This window comes from Arvicanthis niloticus, chromosome 13 (assembly GCF_011762505.2).
Source record: "Arvicanthis niloticus isolate mArvNil1 chromosome 13, mArvNil1.pat.X, whole genome shotgun sequence".
NCBI classification, from domain to species: Eukaryota; Metazoa; Chordata; class Mammalia; order Rodentia; family Muridae; genus Arvicanthis; species Arvicanthis niloticus.
Window position 1 is genome coordinate 65054789 of NC_047670.1, and position 27132 is coordinate 65081920.

Sequence of the window (27132 nt, forward strand, 5' to 3'; positions counted from 1 at the left end):
CCATCTGTCTCTCAGAGCAGGGACAGCTGAGGAAGAGAGTTGGAGCCATCAAACGATGGAAAATCTGTCCCCATCTACAGGTTGAAATGTATTTTTACTGGACTCCTGTTAACAAAACTGAAACTGGCCTAACTAATTCCTCCATATTTTTCTTCAGTTAGTCCTGGAGATTGAGCAGAGAAATGATGACTTATTCTCCAGGCCCCTACAAATTCACCGGGAAAAAAATAGGGAACATGGGTGGTAGGAGGAAGTGGGGTAAGAGGATAAATCTGAAATGTAAATATAATACCCGATTTTTAAAAAAAGATAAAAAAAGAAAAAAGGAAAAAAAGGGAAAAAAAGAAAGAAAAGAAGGTGATTTAATAACACAAAGGGAAGGATTTAGAAATTTAGGAGACAATTTATGTTAACGGAAACAACATCATAGAAACAGGAAAATCACACCCTCATAGAAGCAAAAGGAGGGGGGATGGGATAAGGGGATAAAATTTGAAATGTAAATATTGTAACCAATTAAAAAAAGGGAAAAAAAAGAAAAAAATAGGGAACATAAGTAGTTTTGGATTTGGAGTGAGGGTAGTGCCCAAGGACTACAATGCCAATCTATATGAAAGGACTTGGACAGGAATCGACACCAGCAAGGACCAGTGGCTTTGCACACTTGTATCAGTATAATGGGTTCTTACAGTTCAAAAGCTGACCAATGTGGTTTCCACCAGGCCTGGCAGACTGCAATGCACCCATGAGTGGTAAACCATTACAGGACTGAGTGACAAGTACCAGAGGAGAACCTATCAGCTCTTTTAGCTTGCAATTGATGGATCTTGAGACTCACAATCTGCCGTCAGTAGCCAATGCAGATTACCATGAGCCAAAGCATGAAGGGATGCCTTAGCATTTGCAACTCTAAAGATGTGGCTTATGTTCACAGTTGGACAGATGTGAAAGACCAGGGGCAAAAGTAGCTGATGCCGCAGCAGTTGGGACTAAAAGACTTGGGCTTTTAGAAACAGAAAGACCAAGTCTCAAGCTAAATAAATGGCCACTGTTAGTAAATACAACTAACCATCCATGTAGATCTTAATGTTGCCAATCAACTACAGTTCAATGGTGTCCCCTAAAAGGAATTAGACAGACGACCAGTAACAAAGCCTCTTTAAAGATGTTTGCTCAGGTCACTAGCTACATAAAAGGCTGTTACCTAGCTGGCCTTTGAGGAGCTGAGCCCTCAGTCAGCCAGTCCACTATTATCCATGCAATCAGATCAGTTCCCGTGCCATTGTATTTCATTCTTTCCCATGATGGAGCTCTGTGTTTACAAAGATAATTCTCTCAACTAGCCAGAGGCTGGAATCCCATTCAATCAGCACATTGTGTGTATGTTAATATTTCCGCTCGCAATATAACGATTCATTAATTTATTACTGTTCTTTAAAGGCTGTCGACACTCCTTGCCCACAAAATGTGCCTTCCTAGAGTGTTCTTTGCCTTGGGAACCAAATCTCAATTTATTTCTCTGTCAGTCTTATACAGCAATTTGAGGTACAAACTCTAATAAAAGGCCAGAAGTGGATGTTCAATTAATGTATAAACTAGCAGGAGCTGTCTTAACCAATGGCAGTCTCTTAATTTGTGTGTGGGCTATATTTATACCTATAAGGACATTACACATAAACTCAATCATACTCTTTTACACATGTCAAGCTGACGGAAGTGTAATGGAGCAAGAATACCACTGAAATCTTGCTACTTACCATCAAATTCTGCAGGTCCAACACCAACTATAATTATTGACATGGGAAGCTTTGAGGCCTTTAGGAAGAAAACCACAATTAGATTTCAATTAAGACATTTAGTTCTTAAGGGGAAAAAAAGAAGAAAAAATGCATATAAACATTTCTGCAGACTTTGAATCTGGCTATTTTTACTTTTGCAAGTCCTTGAAATCCCAATAACTTTTTTTTTTTAAACTTAAAAAAAAAAAAAAAAAGAAAGAAAATCATTTCCTGATTTTCTGACATTTTCACAGATGTTCATTAAGACAGTTCTTAATAACATATCCAAATTGTTATGTGAGGTAATTATCATAGCTAATTATTATCAGAACTAACTCTTACACTGAATTAGTGAGAGCAAACAAATGGCAACTAAGCTATGTTTAACATTACTCATTTATGCATTAAATATCTATGAGCTGTTGAGATTTGATGTTAGAACATGGTTTTCATCATCTAAAGTACTTAAATTATATTCTATTTAAGGTCATAAGATGGGACTGGGAAGATGGCTCAGTTGTAAAGGCTCTTACTACAAACCCAATGGACTCATGAACCCAAGGACTCATATGATAGAAGGAGAGACCTGACTTCTTCAAGTTGTCATCTAACCTCCACATGTGCACTGTATATGCCTGCCCATATACATGCACATATACAAAAAATAAATAAATATAAACGTTATTCTTAAAAAATCCAACACTTAGAATCAGTCACAGATGCATGCTACACACAAGAGGGAGCATCGTGTGCTGGGAAGTCGATGAACTAAAGACAACTCTTTCTTAGTGCTGTGTCTCTTTTTTAGCTAATTATGAATTATTTAAGCCAGGACACTAAGGTGCAAACTTATAGCACTAACTAGAAAGGAAAAAAAAAGTCAACATAAGTGTAGGCAAAAAAGTATTCCCTACATGTGCTCATGTAGAAAAATATGTAATATCTTTCTCCTACTAAATAACTAATATTCCTCTGTTACTGAAACTGTGAGGTCTGACAAGCAACTCATCTATTCAAATCACTTCTAATAAAACATTACTCTATTCCAAACAATGCCAATCTTAGGCATAGAAAAGATTGGTAAACTGATAGAATTTAGTAGATCATCATCTGGTAAGCATAAATTTTATAGGTAATTTTCAAAAGGAGATAATAACATCACTAATGAACAAAACACAACTGGGATTGTAATGAACAGGATGACTTTAAACCAAGTGTAGAAGGAAAGACTGTCTAATATCATTTCCACGGAGCTGGAATGATAGGACATGGTAGTTCCTAGTCTATGAGTGTGCATGAGTGTATAAACCAGTCTATTGCTTAAAAACCAAATAAATCTTATTAGTGATCGTAATCCCTCCTCTCTGGTCCTCATGCAACACTGGTGCAGTGTGGGGTTGTTTCTGGATAAGTTAAGAATGGCATCATTGGCAATGGTTGTGGCCATTCTGTTTCTCCATGAAGTCAACTAAAACAGATTTCATTCTCAACCCAAGTGGTACCGTGCGGTCACGAAGCCAGAGGCGCTGGTCTTACTCACATTAACTATGGATTCTTTAGTTTGAGCCATATCTGAGATGACACCGTCTGTCACAATGAGGAGCACAAATACTGGGAGCCATCTTTTACAGAGGATGCGTATCTGAAAAACAACAGGAAGGTAAAAACAGCGTGTGGAACATGAGGACCTCCAGATGTGCGTGGCTGGCTTGGCCATGCGAGCCTTCTACTAAGGACAAAATATTTATGCATATGCCAGAAGCTTCTGATACAAAAACTTAAGTACATAATTTTCTGAAATGACCAACCTGATAAACTGCAGTGTTGGTGCCTGCCAGGACACAGAACTATTTAGCTGCCTAGAAGTGGCTTTACTTTTTTTGTATATATTTTGTGTATATTTTGTGCCTTGAATAACTTTGGAAAGTGTCTCAGAAAACCTGGCAATCCCCTCTATCATCATAAAAATTTTATATGTATTTATGAAGATGACTCTGTGCTCTAGTCAATCTTTTTGGCATGACTAATTTGTATCTCTTCATACTCATTCTGCTCAATTTGTACATAGGACATCAACTTAGAGGCGTGACCTTTAACTTTTTTAAAAAATTGGGAGGTCAATAAAATTTAAAACTGTTTAACAAAAAAAAAAAAAAAAAAAAAAAGTGGTTTCACTAACAAAGTTTACTAGAATGGAGTTGTCTTGGTCTGACTTTTTCTTTCTTTCTTTCTTTCTTTCTTTCTTGTAAATAACATTTAGATATAGGTTTTAAAGAGACCTATTCTGACAGCAATTTATAATTGTGTAAGCTCTTCAAAAATTAAGTCATCAGAACTTGATTTTCTTGAAATTTTTTTACAGTAATATTTAGTAGGCTAGCATTTCTTATTATATGTATTATTTACATGCATGGCACTCAGTATATAACAGCATTTTGTAAATTAAGTAATGGTTTAAATTATTAATTTGAACTTCACAAAGGTAATGGTGCATATCACTGCAACTATATTAAATGCCATGGACCCCGTACACACTGAAACAGTCCTTTTATATGTTACACGGCCTTTGCCTCAATAAAAGTCAAATAGAAAATATATCCACAGTTCTAAGTGTGCGTGTGTGTGTACATGTGTGCACAAGTGCATATATGTGTTTATGTGTCTATGTGTGCATGTGTGCATGTGTACATGTGTGCATGTGTGTAAGCGTGCATGCTGGTTCTCTCACTGGACTAGAGCTGGCCACATAAACTAGTTCATATCTAGTAATGAGTGAGTCTTACATAGCTCATAGGAGACAGGGAAGGAAACAAGATGACCTTGGCCTGCATCTCTAAAAAAAAATTAACTGAACCACAGAAAAATAATGATTTAAAAATTATAGAGTGGGGAATTGATCCCACCATAACAGACCTTAACTGATCCTGCTTGAGCAGCTTGGGTGCAAACAATATATCATATTGGAGTTGATCTGGAAATCGTATGAATAAGAATATTTGCAAGTTTCTTAGGTACAAATGAAACTAGCATATACGCATGCTATTGATAAGATAAATGTCAGGGCTCATTCACAGACACTGGTAGAAGCCACTGACCAGGAACACCAAGGATTCCACATGAATACAATCAATGGGGACCAATCCCAAACAGAGAAACCTGGTATCCTTTCTGCTTAAAAACAAAACAAAACAAAAAACCTGCAATCTTACAGTTTTCCAGCTAGAATTCAGTATTTAATATCTGAACAGTCATATCTTTAATAAAAATGTAGAGCGTCTATTACCAACTCCAGTCAATGCAGCGTTTTATATTTTGTGTGATTAATGTGAGACATGATGTAATGGAAATAGGAATAGGAACACTTTATTCTATTCTAGACAAATCAAAGCCATGAACAATGGAAGATTTCTAGCCCGTTACAGAAGTGGGGTTTCGAGAATGTAAACTCCCACTTTGAATGGCTTAGCAGCCTTTAACTCACTCAGCAGAGAGGCTGTGTTCAGTATGTGGAGAGAGGGAGAGGGGGACAGAGACTGGAGCAGACCACAGCAAACCTAAATTGTCTCTGTAGATTGTCATTCATCTTCAAGGTCACAGAAACCTAGCTGTTTACAATACTTAGAAAAATTCAACACTTCATAATTAACGCTATTAAAGAATATGTATGTTTGGAAGGCTTGTTATACTTAAAATTATTAGAAATTGCATTTTATATAAGAGCTGACCAATTTACTCTAGTGCTTAATTAAAATATTAATTGAAAACCAATGTTTTGAATCTGCTCTAGTTCTACGTCATTTGCCCTATAATTGCGTCTTTATTTGGAGAGTAAGTCTAAATTTCAGACAAAATCAATCTCATACTACAAAAAATATTTTCATTGTATCCTCTTTGTAAAAATATTAAACACTTAGGATAAAAATAGTTAATACATTGCAGGAGGTATGAAGAAGGAAGTTTCTGGTGGCCCACACTCCAGGCTCCTTTCATGGGCTTGTAGATCAAATCATATTACAGAAGTTTCCTTCCTAATGGAGCCTTCAGTGAACTGAATAATTAAAACCTTTAGTAAAGCCATATCGCTACCTGCTCTGGAGTGTGGCCAATCTATAATTTATATGTTAATATTACTATGATAAATCTGAGAGAAAAGTTAACTTTGTCAGAGTTGCAGGATTTAAATATGTTCATCTGAAGTTTCTCTCCCGGTTCCAAGTGCATTTTGCATAATAGTTCAGAAACAGCTCACTCAGATTTGGGAAGTATTTGTCTAGCATTTCATTAGCACACAGGAACACAGCAGGCATGAAGAAAAGACAAGAAATCGACTCAGGCATTTTCATTTAAATAAGATTGTGCCTCTGCTTAATATTGAGTAAAGGCAGACACACATTTAAACATTTCATCAATAAAATGAGAAAACTCTATGTTACAAAGTTGCCATCCCAAACTGCCTCTGTGATGAGTTGAGCAGGATACCCTGCAAAAATGGGGAAGTGTGTTTTGTTTCCATCTGTGTTTGTTCTTTGTTCGATCTATCTATCTATCTATCTATCTATCTATCTATCTATCTATCTATCTATCGTATATGGATGTTTTGCCTGTATGTGTATCTATGCACTGGTACCAACAATGGCATCATCTCTATTGGGACTAGTTTTAGAGATGGCTGTAAGCTGCCATGTACATGATAGGCATCAAACCCATGTCTTCTGGAAGACCAGCCAATGTTCTAACCACTGAGCAACCTTTCCAGCCTTCTGCATGTTTTTAACCCCCATGGCAGAGATTAAAGAAGTCAAAGGTACAAGATATAGCAACACATGACTTTGGGTTTGGTCATTGTGGTTAGGGTTTTAGTCCACATAAATGGTCACTTTACACATTTATGTTGTATCTGCCAGAAGAACAAAAATTAAAAAAAAAAAAACAAACCTAAGAATAACAGCAGCGATGGTACCTACTGGAACTACAGTGAAAAAGAAAAATATCAATGTGTGCAAAGGCACACAGATTACTGCCAGAGATGTCATAGCCTCAGCAATGACTTCTGATTCACTATAATTTCACTGTCTATTCACACAGATGGACAGGATCAGGCATAATGAATTTCTCAAATGATTTTGAAATTAATTACAGAAACTCCCAAAATAAAAATGTCAGCCTCTAACAAGTTAAAAGTTAATTTAAACTGATTATCTAGATCCTGGAATCTTCTCACTGTTAAATACAAACAAACAAACAAACAAACAAAATGAATGATGCAAGATTGAGAATGGAGCCAGGTTACACTAATATTCACTATGAACAAGTGTGGGGACATGGCAGACCAAGATGTCCTGTCATGGCAATAGTTCTCTGTTATGGAAACCAGGCTAGACAAGTAGGGTGGTAGCTAGACACTGGGGCCTTCTGATGTCAGGCTAAGATGCTTTTATTTAGATAGACATGGGCATCAAAAGACGTTGAGATGCATTTTTATGGTGTTTGAAACAGTCCTTGAACCATATGGAGTAAAAACCTCTGGGTATGAACCAAACTGGAAGCAGGGTATTTGAAGTGACCAAATGAATACAGAACCACAAATACGGTGAATTTGACTCTTTGTGTTTTCCTACTTCACGTTTCTGACAACGCATTATTATCTCAAAGCCAGTTTGATATCTAGAAATCAGTCCAGAACTGAGCAAGTGTACAAAACTGCTAATCCTCAAAAAGACTTAAAAATGCCAGTAGATATTATCATAAACAGGCAAGCTTTCACTCGTCAGGAAACACTCCTCAAGAATGCAACAAGAAAACAGACAAGATATGGACATGTATTTGCTCTGACTTAGGTACAAATAGGCTTTAATGGTAACATCTGATAGTAGCATATCAGAAATCAGCTGGCGGACACTGTTATTTGGAGACACAGTGAAATGTGTCTCTGTTGGCCTCAAACTGGCTATGCACCTGCGGATTTTACCTAAGACTTTGAAACTATTGCTTCCTCTCACAAGATCTAAGATTACATGCGTGTACCCCATACTCCATGTATGGGGTGCTGAGGATATAGACAGGGCTTTATGTGTATTAGACTCTAGCAGCTGAGTCCATGGCAGCCACCACTTAGCATTTGCACGTGTTAACCATGCTGATGCTTTGAACAAAGAAACAAACAGTCTTGTCTTTCAGCAGATGAAGTTTTAGGACAGTGATTTTCGATCAGCCAGAAATTTCCTATCTTAATAAAATATCAGAACTAAAATTAAACATCATTTTAAAGGTAAAGAAAATGAGAAAAGCATTTATTTCAGGTATTTATATTAAAAGGTGATGAGATAGAACTTCCTACTGTCCTGGAAAGAAAGGTCATAAAAAGCCATCTTTAGCTGTTTTCTCCCATTTTAAGAATATTAGATAGATAGTGGCTTTTTAAAAATTTTTTGAAATAAAGGAGCTGAAAGCTTTAGCTAACAGTTACTTCTATATTTGAGATTTGGAAAGTGTCGAGCAACACAGAATGGCAATACTTGCTGTAGAGACTGTAGATTTGTTGTTTTATTGTGTTTAACATTACTCTGTCTCATTTTGTTTTGTATGTGTGTGGTGTACGTGTGAGTGCAGTGCTCTCACCTGTGGGAGTGAACTGGAGGCCAGGGACTGATGTCAAGTGTCGTCTAAATCATTTGGCACAAGTATTATTTGACACAGGCTCTCTCACCGAGCCTAGAGTTCACTGATTTAGTTAGGATGCTGGCCAATGGACCCTAAGTATCCTCTTGTCTCTCCATCCCTCCCTTAGCACTGGGGTTGCAGACATAAATCATGGTTCTAGAGATTAGAATTCATGTCCACATACATGCATAGCAAGCACATTATATCTCCCTAGTTCAATACTGTGCTTTAAATAGAAGTGGAGAAGCATATACATTTTTTTATATCTAAATTTAACTTTTATATCACCAGGAAAAAAAAAACAGAAATGATTCATAAGTACTGATTAGTATATTTATAACCGTGGGCTTGAATCCATATAAAATAAATTCCGTCATTCTTCTTCTGTGTTTCTTTTATTAAAAAACTGATGTGCGTGGTAGTGTTACGGAATTAATTAAAATTTTTTTCGTCAATATGTTTTTGATCCTGTTTCTCTCGGCAGCCATCAATACACTAGACTGATTTAAAATGAGACATTTATCCTACATGCAACCTGGTAAGTCAATATAAATATCAAATGATAAACAATGACCAAGTAGTTGATTGAGACATGAATGACTTGGGAGCAGAACACCATGGAGAAACAGAGAGAAAAGAGGGTAAAAATGAAGTGCCATTGTCATTAAAAATCGGTGTTGTTATGAACAAATAAGGATGAAATGTGTTTTTCTTACTTTAACAGAAATCATTGAAGGAGATATTCGAGAAGCCCAAGGCAAAGAGTCGCCGTAGAGAAGTGACCTCATATGTCTTTTGTCAGTCTGAGATCAACTCTGACTGCTGAGATACTTTTTGTGTATTTTTCCACATCCCATGTAAAGTGAAACACACCAAACTTCTGGTCACACGTAATGGGGAGGAAAGTGAAAAACCAAATGTTCAGGGAATTTTTAGGGATTTGGAAAGCGATATCTAATTCATTTCTGTGCTAATGAAACATCAATACGTATAAATAGAGTTTATGTTTTAACATTTTTTTTTTTCCCAGAATGGGCAGTCTGTCATAAGCAAACTCTTCTTTCAGTAACGTGTACTATATACCAGGAGAGTACTGGGAATTTATAAAATTAGCTTCTGCATTAACATCAGAGAGGTTGAAAGAACATGCCCCATATATCTCAGAAAGAAAGCACTTGTCTTAATGGGAGTGTCTCATCATTTTTATGCCACCACAGGACATGACATTGATATGAATCAGTTAGACAATTTAAGATTGCCATCAATGTGTTTGTGCTCATGTATTATTTTCAAAGAAAACACTTTCTTTGGTTGGAAAGGATAGGTCCTAACATAACCTTGTGCATACTTCTCCTGAGGTAGAGGGAGGGAGGGATCCTCTCCTGACTGGGGAGGGGAGGGCTAGGGGAACAATGGGGTAGGATCAGGCAAGATCAGAGGGAGAGACAGGAGAGAGTTTCAGAGGGCCAGGAGAATAAGAACTATGTAGCTGCTGGGGGGGATGGGAGATTCTCTAGGTAGTCCCAGAGACTCTGGATAAGGTAGGCTCCCAGGAGTCAATGCAGGTGACCTTAGCAGAAATGCCCAACAGTGGGGATATGGAACCTGAAAAGACCACATCCATTAGCCAGACAGGACCCCTAGTGGATGGATGGGAACACCAACCCACTTATAAATTTTGACCCAAAATTGGTCCTTCCTAAAAGAAATGTAGGGGAAAAGATGAAGCAGAGACTGAAGGATTGGCTGACCAGTGACAGACCCATTTTGAGACCCATCCTATCAGCAAGCACCAATCCCTCACACTATTAATGATGCTATATTATGCTTGCAGACAGGAGGCTAGCATAGCAGTCCTCTAAGATCTACTCAGCAGATGACTGAGAAAGATGCAGATATCCACAAACATACATTGGACAGAGGTCGGGGACCCTTGTGGAAGAGTTAGAGGAAGAATCGAAGGCCCTCAAAACGATGGCAACCCCATAGGAAGACCAACAGTGTCAACCAACCTGGGCCCCTGGGAGCTCCCAGAAAAGAGCCACCAACCAAAGAGCATACATGGGCTGATCTGAGGACCCTGACACATAGGTAGCAGAGGGCTGCCATGCCCTCAGTAGGAGAGGATGTGCCTAATCCTGCAAAGACTTGATGCTCTAGGGTAGGGTAATATGGGGGAGGACTGCCCTCTCAGTGGTGGAATGGAGATTGGGGAAGAAATTCGAGACAGGAGACTGAGAGGGAAGGGCAACAATTAGAATGTAAACAAATAGGCAAATAAATAAATAATTAAAAAATAAACTGATGTAAAGTTCCCTGTAAAGCATTGTTGATTACTTGGCGGTGACCACCATGCATCTACTTCTTAACCTTCTCAGAGGTAAAGAGCAGTAGGCCCGTGGATCCTGGAATTCTGATGTAGCGTTGGGGTGGTTTCAGCACAATCCAGTACATCAGCCTGCACCAGCACAAACACCTGTCCTGCTCTCTACTTACCTTGCTACGTGGTTTATTACAGGAGCAAAGTTGGTTGGCCCATACAACTGCACAGACTTCAGACTTCTGTAATAAGCTTCCATGACACCTTCGATGCCATCGCAATAAGGATTCTGAGGGTTACCATTCTTGTAGAAAGTTATGTACAAAAATAAGTAAACAACAACAAAAAGAAACAATTAGTCTATATGAAAACCAGCTAAAAAGATAAACACAATGATGTGGAGAAGAGAATTTGAACTTAAAGTTTTATAGTAGCACCCCCCCACACACACACACTGGTGAATTAACTAGCCAACAGTCAATATTACACAGATCATAATATTATGATCTAAAAAATGTATATATACAATTTGGGAAGGAGAGGGTGTAGAAATTCAAAATGACCCGAGAAGCACATTAGACATTTTAAAATCAAAGGTATCTCAATTCCACGTAAGTTTGTGCACGTATAGAGACTTCATTTAAAAATCTATAAAGGAGAAAACTAATGATAATTGCATTTATCTCTAGGTGGTTTGGTATTTAGTGGTTTTTCACTCCATATCCTTAACACAGTGTACATTTTCCCAATTTAATACAGGTAGTAATCGTGTATTACAATCTGAAAAAATCAATTCTGTTTCCCTTGAAAAGCGGAAAAAAGCAAAATATTTGCTATGTACACAGTTTTCAGGCCACAGCCACCTTGCTATGCCTGGAGTAAGGGTCATAAGAAATATAACTTGAAGTGAGAAATAGAAAAACAAGAAAATTAAGAGACAGATCCAAAGAGGATGCCCATGTAGTTGAAGTGAATGGAGCTAGCTAGTTATAAATCCTTATTCTGGGAACGGTGTCTATATAAAGACTACATTCTTCCTTCCTCACACCACCTATGCCCAGGCAATGTCAAAGTTAATTCCTGGTCCACATTTCACAAGTTCTTCAAGTAAGACCATGTTAATTACTGATTTCTTATCTATTGGGTTGTTTCTAGTGCTTTGCCTGTTGAGGTTTGGTCTTTTGCTATGTATTGTAATGCCAAGTGCACAGCCCCAAGACCTGGTTGTCCCAGAGATGAGGGAGTCCCACATGATGCTATGTGGCTTTGCCCCCAAGTTATTTCTGATTGGTGAATAAAGATACCGACAGCCAATAGCTGGGATAAAAGAGATATAGGCAGGGTTTAGAGTTCCCAGGCTTGGGGTCAGAGGAAAACCACAAGGGGGAGAAGAAGGTGAACAAAGGAGAAAGCCACCACAGGTTAGGTGAGCCATGAAAGCATGGACATATGGGTGGGCTAAGAGCAGTCCGGAGGAAACATGGCAAATTATATAATGGGACGATTGGCTGGGAAATAGATATCGTAGCCTGGAGGATAGATATCTGCCCAGTTCTTGTGCTGATTGAGGCTTATTGCAAATATAATGCTTGTGTGTGTCTTTTAACTGGCGTAGAAATTCTGGATTGGGATTAAAAATTTCGACATTTGTCCCTTTCTATCTTGGCATCAATCAGTAATCTACACTGTCTCTTATATAAGTAGGAATTCCAGAACAGCTGTGGTAAGCTGTTCTGTAGCAGGACAGTACACGATGTTGTGTCAAGTTAAGATGCCGGTGTGACTTGTAGTCATCGAAAAGCCTGACATGAGCTTTTTTACTCTAAAACAGCAAATGGATGTGCCATAGGGTTTCCAGTGACATGGCAGCCAACTTCCCCAGGGTGACTAACCAAAGAGAGAAGGACAAAGGCTCAGTAGCCTCAGCACACTTTCTCTCTACCCTATCTGCCAAGCCTGAGCCACGAAAGAACAGTTTTCTCAGGGTAAGGACGATTTAGCTTCACCTCTGGAAGTGAGGTATACATAAAATTGCAGACAGTGACCATAATTTTAAACATCAATAATTTAAACATATTTAAACATCAGTAATTCTAATATTCATGCTCATTCCCTAGACGATCACGATAAATGATCATTTACAACTGAGGTTTATTTAATTCTACATACTGAAGGGTCAGGGTATAAGACTTTAATAGGTAAAATGGTCAGTAGCATGATGTTCTACTTAATACATAAAGAAATGGAAACACTGGGTTGTTAGCTCATCCAAGGTCTCACAATGCAAGAGAGATATAAACCATTACTCTAAGAAGTCTGACTTGAGGACTTGATCCCTTAATCCCTTCATGTCACCATTTATGACACAGCCAATATTTTGCAAATATTGGGAGCTTAGAAACTAAGCCTGATGTGATTAACACCTTCAATCTTGTTATTTAGGAACAAGGGATTTATTCTCACTCTTCCCTTTCAGTTTTATATATTTAATATTTGAATTGATTAGCACTTACACAATATTTTAAAACTGCAATGGTTTGAGTAAAAATGTCCCCCATAGGCTCATATACTCAAATTCTCAGTCCGCCATTGGTGGCGCTGTTTGGGTAGGCTTCAGAGGCATGGCCTCGATGCTGGAAGTAGGTCACTAGAGGTAGGATTTGAGGTTTAAAAGCCACATGCTATTCTCATTTTGTGGTCTCTGCTTTCTGTTTATGGTTTAAGATGGGAGCTGCTACAGCATGATACCTGCCTGTTGCCATGCCTCCCCATCATGATATTGTGATGGACTCCTGTCCCTCTGGAGCTGTATGTATGCTCCCAATAAATCTCTTCTTCTCTAACTTGTCTGGGTCATGTTGTCTTCTCACAGAAACAGAAAAGTGGCCAGTACAAAAATGAAAAATAGACAAGCAAACAAAGCTAACTTCAAAATACCACCCAGAAAACCAATGCTACACAGGCTCTCTGATATGGAGAAGCTAACGTTGACTCTTTAGGTTAGCATAGGATTTTGTTTTTGTTTTGTTTTATATCAGAAAGCACATGCACAACCTCCCACTACTATCTGGCTGTGAACTCTGCAAGCTATATAGTAACAATGAACCTGATAAGATGTGCCCATTGATGTAATGGTGGTATTACACTTATGGATGTAACCACCTGCTTTTTGATTGGTTATAAGGCCCACTTTACAGGTGGGAATCTCATACCTGATTCTACAAAGGTGGTCCATACCTGGAAAGGCCACAGGCCCTTGGAGGGGGCTTACTACCATTATTTGGTTAAATAGATATAATATTAAATTTCCTTCAAAACAATTTCCTTTATACCCACAAACTAGTGCAGCTCTCAGCCCTCATTAGAGAAGCTTCTCCCTGTGCCTCCCTCCAACCCCACACTGGATAGTGGTTGATACAGGGGCTGTCTACTGGTCAAAGTGCAGAGAATAAATAACCGGAGATGGTTCAGTCCTGAGGAGACATTTATATCAAATATCCTTCCCCAAAGACTAAGGTAACCACACAGAAGAGGGGTTGAAAGATTTTAAGAGCCAGAGTTTGGGGTGTGGGGGAGGACTTCTGCAAGATAGTATTCTCTGGACATAAAAGGACCACTACACTCCTGAACTCACGGCAGCTGGGCACCTGTAATTGCCAGCAGAAGACCTTCACAAAGCCAGGCCAATCAACATTCTGGGATGGTAGAGAGAGAGACCACAAAACTTCCCAAGGAGCTATTGGCAGCTGATGCCTGTTGAGGGAGGGACAGCCAATCTTCCTCAGAGTTGAGAGGCGCATGCTGATATGGGGGTATTTGAAGAAGGGAGTGAGTGTGGATATGTGAACATATGTCGTATACATGAATTTAAGTATCAAGGAACAAGTGAAAAGATTATATAGTAAGATAATATAAGATCTCTTCATTATGAAATTAATATATAACGTGTCAAAAATTTAAAATATACAAGATTACCATTCAGCACACAAATGTTGGCTTTGATATTAATTGCAGGTTACCTAGATTGTGTGTATATAGGTGTGAATGTGTGGCCGTGTATGTATGTGTGTGCATACACATGTGCCTGGGTCAGATATTAACATTGGATTGATTACATTCTACAGTGGCATCTCACTTTATTTTTTGAGCCAGGGCTTTTTGATGAACCTGGAAACCACCACTTCTTGCTAGCCTGGCTGACTACAATGCCCCAGGGATCCTCCAGCCTCTATGTGCAGTGTTGGGATTACGGGTATTGCAGTGAGCCCAGCTTTCTATGAGTGATTTCACTTACATGGGGGCTAGGGATTTGAACTCAGGTCCTCATGCTTTCACAGCAAACACCTTTTCTAACTCAGCCATCTCTCCAGCTCTGAAATGACCTATTTTATCTTCTTTTCAATAAGAATTCATGATGCTCTTTTCCCTTGAAAGGGATAAGCTAATTAAAATGAAAACTCATTACTGCTTTTAGGCATAGAAGAAAGTGTATTATATACCTGCCTTAAGGGAACACTTACAAACTAGGGTAGTTCTAAGCTAGTTTTATGATCAGTATTTTCACCTTTTCAGTGGGGGCTTGTATTTCTGTGGAACTCTTTCTTCTCCTCCTCTGGAATTGAAACTACAAGGTCACCATCTTCCCTTCTTTGGTAATGGGAAGACAGCCACTCTGTAGTTTGCTTTACACGGTGGATTGCTAAAAGGCTTTCTGAATTAGTTCTCCTGTCATAAGAAGTGGCACAAGATTTCCTCACTGCTGGGGATGATAAGATTGCTTTGGAACGGAAAGCCTTATCTTTTAAAGAATATATGGTTTGGACTAATCAGATTACTTAAAACATTTTAGCTGTTACAAAGATTATATTTCCCCCTTAATGACTAAGTTTTAAGAAATTATAAAAGGATTTTAAAACTAATTTCTTCAACAAAGTTTGCAGGAGATCAAGTTTTGCCTCTTAAAAACGATTAGAGTGATATTGTATGTGTGCTAATATTATCTCAGAGAAGACCTATTAATAGTGTTTATTTTAGCCAGGAAAACAAAAGTACTTAAAACAGAGAATATAACCATTAGGCAATACTAACTTTGGTTTATTACCATTAGACTTAATGTTACTCCTATTTCTTTAACAACATACAGCCCCTGCCCCCTTTTTTTTTCATAAACTTCACAGGCTATGATGGCTATCTTGGAAATTTTGAATTGGGTTTCAAGGAGAGCTTACAGGTCAAATAATGAACTGTTCATTCTTAGCAGTAGACGGTTTTATGGATTGGGCTTCGAGAGTGAATAAGAGTAGATAGGAAGCAGAAAAGGCAAAATTTATGCACAAAAGCAGAGGCCTGATACTTAAAACAAGCAAATGAGCAGATCTGCTTCTCCAGTTATGTTGTGGTCTCTGTCCCGAGGCATAGAGCATGGGTTTAACACACCTGCGTTACTTTACATCTCTTCACTTTAGGGACATTTGTCATGTAGTAATGAATACCCAGAGTAGACCTACTGTGTATGATGAGGGCAGATTTACTGATAATCTGTCTTTTATATGAAGGTCATTCTCCTAAGTGAGCTATTATGAAAACTGAGAAAAATGTATGGTCAACAAGACTTCCTACACAAACAATCACCGGAGAAACAGAAAAATTAATACTGAAATGTCTGGCAAGTGAGTTTTTTCTTTTTTCAAGCTGTCCAATAGTTTTAAGGCATCATTACCAAGGCAAACTCGTGAGATATCCTTCCATCTGGAGGCAGCTTTGCACCAAAACCAAGGGCTGGGAACATCTTATCGCTGTCATAATCTTGAACGATTTCTCCTACAGCCTTCAGTGCCATTCCATAGGCATTCAGTTGGTAAGGGTTCATATAGTGGAGAGAAGTAGGCTGGGCAGGGTTTCCTATGGACAAAAAGTGGATTAGAACATTAGTTGTTAGGCCACAGATTTGTAACAATACTGTAGCTTTTATTTCAGATTCGAATACTCATAATTATCATTTTTTTGCCGGTTCCTACAAAGCATCTTTGTCCAGACCTGATTCCTCAGTCTCTACACCATCTTTTCCCACTGCACCTTTACCCGGTCCTACATTCATTCTCTTTTTTAGTTATGTCTCGTACACAGTAAACACTATTTCTTGTTTCTTTAGGCTCTTCTTGCCCCCATGTCTCTTTTGTTCTGTTCCACAAAACTGGCAATTAAAAATACTCAGCATCTTGAGTCTGTGACCTTGTCGGAATCTTCCCAGTGCCTTCAACAATGCTTACAAAGATAGAAATAGTCTTTCCTGGGTGACATCCCACATAACTAGTAGCAGCAATGATTATAACAACAAGGAATCCATCCCTGACTGAACATCTGACTTCATGTCTCACAAGCCTCTCAACAAGTGTTTGTTTTCCCCAACATCTTGACTTTTAGCTACCATGCTTCTAAGAATATTCTACTTTTTCTATTCTGAATATTCTAAGACATATGTGTTTTCTTGCCATATGTCTCCATTTCTCTTGGATATATATCATGAAGTGAAATTTCCGGTTTATACAATGATTCTGAATACTACAGTTTGAATGAGTGCCAAATTGTTTTTCCAAAGCAGCTATACAATCAACATCCGCAGTATTGTGAAGGGTCCAGTTTCTCTAGTTCTCAATGATATTGGTCACCAGACTGATTTTGCCATCTTCGTAGATGTGGAACAGTATCTGTGTACAGTTCTAGTTTATGTATCCTAAAGTCTAGGTATGTCAAGAATAATTCTTATATATCTCATTTGGAGCAAGAGTGTGTTCACATTATTTGCCTATTCTTTATTTTATTTTAGATATTTATTTATGTGCATGTGACATTGTGTGTGTGTGTGTGTGTGTGTGTGTGTGTGTGTGTAGGTCAGAGGACAACTTGTGGGAGTGGCTTTTCTCCATCGGCTATTCAGGTCCTGGGTGCCGAACTCAAGCTTGGCAGGGAGCACTTTTATCTACTGAGTCATCTTGCTGTCTCCATTTGCCTATTTTTAAGTTCTGCATAGCTTTTTATTGAATTTTTAAAAGTTTTATGGACCTTGCTTGCTACGCTTCTGCTTGCTGTGTGTTTGGATAGTATGATTTGAAACATGAATGCTGTACTTGTTGAAACATGAATGCTGTACTTGGGATAACACTCACTTTATTCTCCTTGAACGTTACTGCTGTCACATGTGGGAATTGGATGCCACGCCCACAGCCATCAAGGCTGTTCTGCATTTTGTCATTTTGTTTTCTTGGTTTTGTTTTTTTATGGTTGTTGTTGCAATTTTTTTCTTTTCTGAACATTTTACCATTAAACAGTTTGGAGCACGTCTGGTTTTTTGTTTTGTTTTGTTTTTTTTTTGTTTTTGTTTTGTTTTTATCCCTTTGTGAAAAAGACCATTATATATATATATATATTTTTTTTTTCCATCAAATCACGTTTGGTGTTTATCTTTTTCATTTGCTTTGGCTTTTCTCAAACTTTTGCAATACCACATAACTTTATAAATTAAGTCTTTCTTTTCTAAAATAAAACCTTTTGGATTCTGATAGCATATCAAATCTGTCAACCACTTGGAGGAAGATGGTCTTATAATCCAAAACAAAAGTTTTACAATTTTGATATGTAATTTCTCTTAATATTCTTATGAGAATGTGTTTAGTTTAGTATAAGTGGAATATATGAAAAGAATTAATGTATGTATCTTCTATCCTACAGTGTTTCTCTACTCATGGCTCCTGACTAGTTTTAACACATTTTTAGTGGATTTATCAGTATTTTGCATATATAGGATAACTGTGAAAAGAGTTTCATTTCCTTTCCATTTATCTCCAGTATCAATATTTAAATGATTTTTTCTAACTTCCATAATGATAACATCTAGTACAATGAGGACAAGGAAAGGCTAGAGATTCTTGTCTTGTTTCCCACCTCAAGAGAAGACATCTAGCTTTTCAGCCTTCAGGGTGATGTGCAGAGTAGGTTTTTCATAGTTTTTCTTTACAAGGTTAGAAAGTGTATACCACAGACATATAGTAATATATCAGGAGATTTCTCAGTACTGTGAGAAAATTTTCAAAATTTTAATATTTAAAAATCAAGTAATATAATGTAGTACTGTGAATATGAGAAAATGGGAAAACAAATGAGCAGATGATATATCATCTTACATTGCTGGCTTCAGTTATTTCACTGAGTATTTTTATGTACATGTGTACATGAAAGGTAATTTTTTTAAAGTTTTCTTTTCTCGTGATGTTATTGTCTTGGTTTTTTTTTTTTTTTTGGTTTTTTGTTTGTTTGTTTGTTTGTTTGTTTGCATCAAAGCAGTAATGACCTCACAGAAAGAATGGGCAGATGCCCTCCCTTCTTCGTTTTTGGGGACAGCTTGTGAAAGGCTGGCAATAAATAACTACGGTTTAAATATCTGTCAGACTCTATCCAAGAAGCTTCTTGGAATGGAGGTTCAGTAGATCAGCCGTGCAGGTAGTCCTCTTAATTGCTAATTCAGTTGCTTGTTACACATCGCTTGGATTGTCCTCATCTAGAGTGAGTGTCAGTTGTGGTGTCTGTCTGCTGAATAGACAGTTGATTCTCTCAGTTGGCCTAAAATCCACAAGTAGAGCAGCAACTAGTTCTTTCAACTCACTGCACTTAAGCTGAGTTACTTGCTTGGGCCGCATTTGATAGACACAAGTCAAGATCACCATCTGAAGACATAAGGCTGCAGGATAAGTTTTCACACACAAGAACTGAGCTGGTAGGATTTGACCTTGTTAACTGTAGCTCTGGCTTTCTTACGAGTGAGTCAACATGGATTATTAGGAAAATGTTTTGTAGAACTAGGTTTGCAGGTTGGATTTAGGTGCGTTTTGGTTGCTGATTTGGTTCCTAAAAGTCTTATTTGTGAAATGTGGGTCAATGTAAGAGAGAAGTAAAGAGACGATAGGATAGCTGTAGACACAATGAGTAATTCGAAAAAAAAAATCTACAGAGGCTCCTCAATATGCACTAGGGCATCGTGCTGCTTTGTTTTATGTCAACTTGACACAAGTAAGAGTCCACTGAGAGCAGGGAGCTACAATTAAGAAAATGCCTTACAGGCTTGTCTATGAGGCATTTTCCTAGTTATTTATTGATGTAGGAGGATCTAGCCCTTCATGAGTAGACACACTTCTGGGCTGGCGATTCCAGGTTCCATAAGAAAGCAAGCTGTTTACAGGGTGGTAGTGGTGCATGCCTTTAATCCCAGCACTTAGAAAGCAGAGATAGATGGATCTCTGAATTTGAGTCCATCCTGGTCTACAGAGTGAGTTCCAGGACAGTCGGGGCTACACAAAGAGAAACCCTGTCTTAAAAAATAGGAAAGCAAAACAAACAAACAAAAACAAACAAAAAGAGCAGCCTGATCAAGCCATGAAGAAAAAGCCAATAAGCAGCATCCCTCCATGGCCTCTGCATCAGCTTCTGATGAACAGCACTATGAAGTAACAATCCAAATAAACTCTATTTCCCCAGTCTTGCTTGGGTTGTGGTATTTTATCAGAGCAATAGTAACCTTAACTGAAACAGGCATCATCTTATAAACACAGTGGATGATGAAGAGACTGTCAATCAAAAGTACAACTAACACTCCTAATCCTGCAACATAGCTCAGCAACTCCAAACTGCACAGGGCAGCAGCAGTCTTCTCTGTGATCCTGTAACCCAGGGAGCTGCAGTTTGCTGCTGCTTCAGCTGCTTGATGTCACTGAAGAATATCACATAGTACCAGTAAGTTCAAGAAGAGGATTAAATAAAAAGTCTTGAGCAGAGCCTCTAAAGAAACTATACTGCCTTCTCACCTTATAAAGTTGATTTTTTTCTAAGTAAACTATGGTAGTTTGAAAAGCACCTATAGGCAAATATCAACTAATGGCAGCTTTTGGCAAAATGACATGATGAGGGCTTGCTGGATGACTCCGAGTTTCACAGTGCTAGGTGTGTGAGCCTGGATCTAACAGCTGGCTGACAGAACTGACTTCTGAGAGTTGTCTACTGACCTCTGACATGTGCCCTCTCACTATCCCACATGTGAACCCTTCACCAACACACATACAAATAGATGAAATAAAAGGTAATAACAAGGCTCAGGGTTTTAGGACATAATATAACCGATTCAAATAGTCATTCCATTCAAAATAAACTTGGTTCGAGATAGAATTAAATTTCCATTACTTTTCCTCCTTAAAATACTTTTACATGAATGAATCATTAATGTCCATACCGAAACTCTGTATATCAATCCTATTTAATGAATTAAGATGTAAAGATGTTTAAAAGTGAGTAAAAGAAATATGGTTGAACCCTGTTTACAGGAGTAAGTACACATAGAGGCCGAGCGTGAGCTGTAGTTAGACATGCTTCAGAAAAATGGTTCAGATACAGAAGGGGCTTAACGACATCTAAAATATTTATTCCTTTGAAGGAAATGCGAAATGATAAAATGGATCAACATGTAATTAATCTGTTGTATAGTTGTGCATTTCACATGTCTAGATGGTTGTAGAAGGTTAAAATAAAGAAAAAGTATATGAAAATTTTAATGACAATAAAAACTTGTCACTTAATTGGGACACCTACCAGACACTGGTGGTAGCACTCACCATTTGATGCTGTAAAATCAATGGCCACCGTGAAGTTGATCTGCGTTCTAGAATACAAGCAAACAACACCACCAAGTAAGCAGCCGCACCAAGCAGGTATCGTCTATTCGTGCTAGAATTTTAGCATCACACATTGTCTGAACAAATATAATATATATTAGATCACGTCACATAGGCAGATGCACTAGGTGAGAGTGTGTTAGAAATCTCCTTGTTGTCCAATTACTGTAAAATAAAAATGTCCTTTAAATTAGATTAGCTTGGTTTTGAGCTCAAGAAACTTGCAAGTGGCTGAGTGTAGAGTCTACACAAGCAACTGTGAGGTTTCAAGTCCAGCACTCATTGGTAACTGCTGCCTTAGAAACCATTAGTAAAACTAGCTATAACACTGTAACACTTCCACACTACCAGACCTGGAGATGGGACCCTTCTCTATGTTTCTGAAAATTGAAATAGTTCACGTGGCATTCTACATCAAGCCGACATAGTACCCTCCACATTATATATATATATATATATATATATATATATATATATATATATATATGTGTGTGTGTGTGTGTGTGTGTGTATAATCAAAATTATATATGTATATCTCTAAATTAATATATATATATACACATATATAAATTTTTAGCAGTTAGTCAATATATAAATTTATTTCACTTGGTCTGTTTGTTTTCTCTTTTAAATGAGTGAGCTATTTTTGTTCTTTTTTTTCTTCTCCTCCTACCCTTCCCCTCCTGCAATTCTTTTGTTCTACTATAAACTAAATAGGTAGGCATTTTCCTTTTGCGTACACTTATGACTATTTACATTCGTGATACAGTTCCTTTCTTTCCAATAACAAAACTATAGTAAGAGGCAGTCTCATAATCACAGTGATATGTAACTGTGTCTGTGAGTCTCCCTTTCTTGTGCTATTTAAATAGCAGTTAATTAAAAAGAAAAATAAGCTTGTGTTTCAAGAACATATTTAGCATATTTTAAAGATTTGGAGTACTTCTTGTAAAAAAATAGTACTTTTGGCAAACTGTACTATTCAAAGTCTTCAAATATCATATACTGATGATGATGAAGATGATGCCTATCATGGCATCCCTACTTGTAGGGATGAGGCTTACACATCAATGGTCTATGCCTCTAGAACATCAGGCCCCTCATACTATCCTAACAAGCAGACTTTGCCTTCTTCTGATTCAGTCTCAAAGCTCCTGCCTACACTTCTGGGATTGAATTAAATTCGTACCCTTCCCTTAGGAACGATCAACTTTTCATATTTAGATATAACAAAGTTGATGTAGATTCCTTTTATAGCCATGCAGGAACGTTTTACTCGGTGCAGAAATCAGGTTTAGAGGCTAAGAATCCAGGCTCCCTGGGAGCTTCGTTCTGATCAGCATGAGTTAAAATGAGTGCAACTTTCAGAGAAGTAATGAAGGAAGACATGTGGGAGAACATTCCAGATAAACGACTCCCTGTGAGGGGCTGAGAAGAACAACCAACCCCAGCCCACTGGTGTGTCACAGCAAGAGGCTGTAATGCCGGGTGACAAGGTGACACAGAAACATTGGGGCTGAGTCTGAAAGAACTAGATTTGAGTCTCAGCAACTCACTTATGACCTTGGGCAAATTTCAATATGGGGCGGGCAGGCTCCCAAGAATATTACTATAACAGAAAAAGACAAGGGATAACATACATATTAAATGTACACATTATGATGCCCAGTTATCTACGTTATCTCTGTTTAACAATACTTTGCAAAGAAATATTAGTTCTATATTTTTTATATATTTTATACGTGAGAAAAATGATGCTCACAAAATTCAGTCGTTTTCTATACCAACAACAAAGGCCAGCATTAGAATGTGAATTAACACCTTCCCAAGGACAGACGTTCTGAATCACAAAGACATCAGGACATTATCATATATTTAATGTAAATTTGCCCTCCACCAACTATGCTATCAATACTAATCTCAGAAGCATCTGCATGTCTGTTATTTATTCAAACGGAGACTTGTTAAGGATGAAAGTAACCCAGAACTTTGAAAACACATCATTTTAGCATATTTTAAATACCAAATTAGAATTCCACATTTCAGATCAACTTTCCTTAGATTTTCGGAACAGACACCTTCTGCTGGTGCTGATGCTGATGCTGATCTCTCTCTCTCTCTCTCTCTCTCTCTCTCTCTCCCTCTCTCCCCCCCCACACACACCGTCTCTCCTGTTTTTCATTTTTCTGTGTGCAAGTATGTGTGAGAGTGTGTGAGAGTTTGTGAGTGTGTGTGTGTTTACCCATTCTGTTTGTTTGGTCGATACTGCTTCACTGTCCTCCACTTTATTTTCTGAGATAAATTCTCTCACTAAACTTGGAGCTCACCCTTGCAGCTAAGCCAGAAGTCAAAAATTCCCCAGGATCCACCTGTCTCAGTCTACCATTGTTGGAGTGACAGGAGCATGCTGCCATACTTGGCTATTTTTATGAGGGTGCTGGAGATATGAAGTCACATTCTCACGTGTGTGCAGCAAACACTTCCCATGAGCCATCTCACCAGCCATCTAACTCCTCTGCACCTTAGAACCTCACTGCATGTCCACACTCATGGGTGGATTAACTCTAAATGCTAAATAGGGCAACTTACTAATAGTCATAGAGTAGCAGAGAAGGTGGAGGAATCCTTGGTGTATATTTTGCTACTGATGATGTGATTTGACTAATTCCTACTTTCCAAGGACTCCTTTCTGTCATTTGCTTTGCTTCATCAGTGTGTTCAGATCAGAAAAGAAAGATTACGCCTGAGCACGCAAGTCACCTGTTGAAAGTGATGAAATGCCTACTCTTATCTTAAAAAAAAAAAAAAAAAAACAATATCAAAATAAAACCAAATGGAAATACTCTAAAGTTCAACAACTATCTTCCAATTGCCAAGAGCTGGGTGATGTGAGAGAGAGACCTGGAAGCCAAGGAAAAACCAGCTCTGAACTTACCAGGCTTATGGTTCCAACACTGCTTTACTAAACTCAACAAGAACTGCACAGAATCTTATTAGTGAATCCATTCCCACTGCTTCTGGTGCGTCTGTGATTGTTATGATGTATGATTAATACACCGATGGTCACAGTCTACATGTTTACAAAACAGTAATGATCCATTTCTTCAAGATGGTGGATGCTAGGCTTACAGCCTTTACAAGCAGACGTTTTGGAGACTTTAACAAATGATTTTTCCCATCAAGTAAGCCAAACAGTGATGTCAATGACCAAACTACACACTCCATTCTTCATCAGCACTCAGAGCATAATATCAGAGACCAAGGATCAGACATAAACTCATACAAGATGGCTCCTGATGGGATATCCACATGAGGATCCTTGAAATAAGTCCTTGAAATATTGCACTCAGAAGTTTTGTTCTAAAAGCAGACGAGAGAATGTGGGATTTCAAGAACTTCACCGAGTTGTGCTGTTTTGGAATACATAATCAAGGTTGAATCCAGCTTGCGTGGCACACTGTTAAGATCTTATGCACTCTAGCTCTGTGAGGGTTTACACTTGACGAGCATCCCTGTTTTATTTTCCTGCCTTTCTGAAGCTGTTAATGTGAAACATCTGGTGGGCAATGAAAAGAGCCGTACATGTGACCCAGACTGACAGCCTCTCGGACATCTACAGCTGTTACTGTATACTAGCTATCACGAGCAAACATGAGCACGCTTAAGGCGGTTTGGATTTATTCACCAATTAGAAACCCTCTCCAGTTGCACAAATTGAACATTATGGATCCTGAAGGTGGAGTTCCTCATCCTTGTTTAATTTTGATAAACACAGTTGGAATCTAAGCCTACCTACCGCCAGCAGTCCTTCTATTCTAGCTGCAAGGCTACCAGGACCATGCATCTGCCCTGATTTCCTACCATGCTGTCCAGCTTACACTTATGTTCCATTACCTTCTCTTACCCTTAAGCCTTAAGCCTAGTCCCGGATCCAATTTTCTCAGCTTCTTCTTTTTCTTTAAATTAAAAGTAATTAACTGACAAACAGAAACTCTCCTGATGCAAACAGTGCTTTGTCTTTAAAACTCTTGCTTTGCTTTGGGGGGGGGGGAGGGGGATAGAGAGAGGATGCAGTGTTTTGGAACACAAACTGCTCTTCTAGAGGACTCAGATGCAGTTCCCAGCACCCACATGGTATCATAAAATTAGTTGTAACTCCAGTGCCAGGACATACAATGAATGCCCTGTTCTGTCTTCTGGGGCCACCAGGCATACATGTGAGGGGCATACAGACATGCTTGCAAAATGCTCCTTTATACACATAAAATAAACTTAAGAACTCCTGCTTAAAATGCACAAATCATGATCAGCCAGACAGGTTTCCATACAATTGCAGATTTAAACGGGGGAAGAGAACTTCACCTTTGAATATCTTCCTCATAAAAGCATATGACCTCTCTTATAACCACTCTAGAAAGGAACTTACTGAGTTTTACATTGTTTGGAATCCCTGTCATTGTCTCTGGTTTCGAGGATCTGATTCTAACACACTGCTGAGAACACTGGAGTGTGCTCTGCTGATCAAGCTACCTCAGAGATTGTTGTTTAGATTTTGAACCCCCCCCCCCACCTCATGTTAGATTTCCTTCCCTCCACTTCAGCTACTATGGACTGGACATGCTCGGTCCAAGATAACACCAAAAACGGTCCATAATACATCTAGGTGCCGCCTCCAACAAATGAAAATGGAGCCACTGGTGAGGGATGATGTCATTCTCTGCCCACAAAGACACACTTTCATAAATGAACAGATGTGATGCTTTTTCTGGTCTTTGGGGACTGAGCTCACTGTTTTTTTTCTTAATTAAAATATTTTAATTGAAATATAATTATATCAACTCCCCCCCTTCCCTGTCCTCCTTCCATCCCCTCCCATGCCCCCTCTCACTCTCTCAAATTGATGCTAGGCTCTGTTTGATTATTGTTACACATATATGTGCATATATGTAAATATAACCTGACATATCCCTTTAGTGTGGCTTGTGAGTGTATGGCTTTAGAGACGACAACTTTATATTGAATAATCAGTTAGTAGACTCATCCCTGGGAGGGGTTATTTGTTCCTCTCAGCACCCATTAGATACTTGTAGTTCTTTGTCTAGGGGTTGAGCCTTGTGAGATTTCCCTCTCCTGTGTCGGAATATCTATTGGTCTTATACTTAGGTCTTGTTTAAGAAGCCATACTGTTGTGATATCCTGGGTATAGCTTCCCTGTCATTTGTAGAAGACAGCAGACTTCCTGGTCCCCTGGCTCTTCCAGTCCTTCCACCCTCTCTTTGGTGATGGTAGCTGAGTCTTAGGTGTCGGGGCTATGTTGTGGACTTAAGTGTTTTGAACACACACAGGGGCGACAAAGTATTATTTCACAAAGTAATACCTCGCCTTCTTTCTAACCAGTAGCAAAAAAACAAACAAACAAAAGACAACAAACAAACAAACAAAAAACCAAAAAACCTCATAAGTAATATCAAAGCAAACAAAAATAAACCTCTGGTCCAAAACTATAAGCGCTGCTCAAAAAAGAAGAAAAGAAAAGAAAAAAATATCCTATTTGAAATGAAGTAGGTGATGGACAGAATTTTTTGCTAGTAGCAAACCATTGATTGATCTATCAGACAACCTGGATCTCAAAACCACAGCAAGTGAGGCAGTTGTGAGA

General features: G+C 38.4%; 1 protein-coding gene across 1 annotated transcript in view; it reads right to left on the reverse strand.

Moving 5' to 3' along the window:
- The window catches only part of Cpne8 (copine 8), a 168312-nt gene that overhangs the window by 10552 nt on the left and 130628 nt on the right, over positions 1-27132 (reverse strand). The window contains 6 exon segments of the mRNA XM_034516519.2: positions 1758-1815; positions 3319-3386; positions 3389-3420; positions 10935-11062; positions 16478-16659; positions 21414-21460. Of these exon segments, the coding sequence (XP_034372410.1) occupies positions 1758-1815; positions 3319-3386; positions 3389-3420; positions 10935-11062; positions 16478-16659; positions 21414-21460 (515 nt within the window).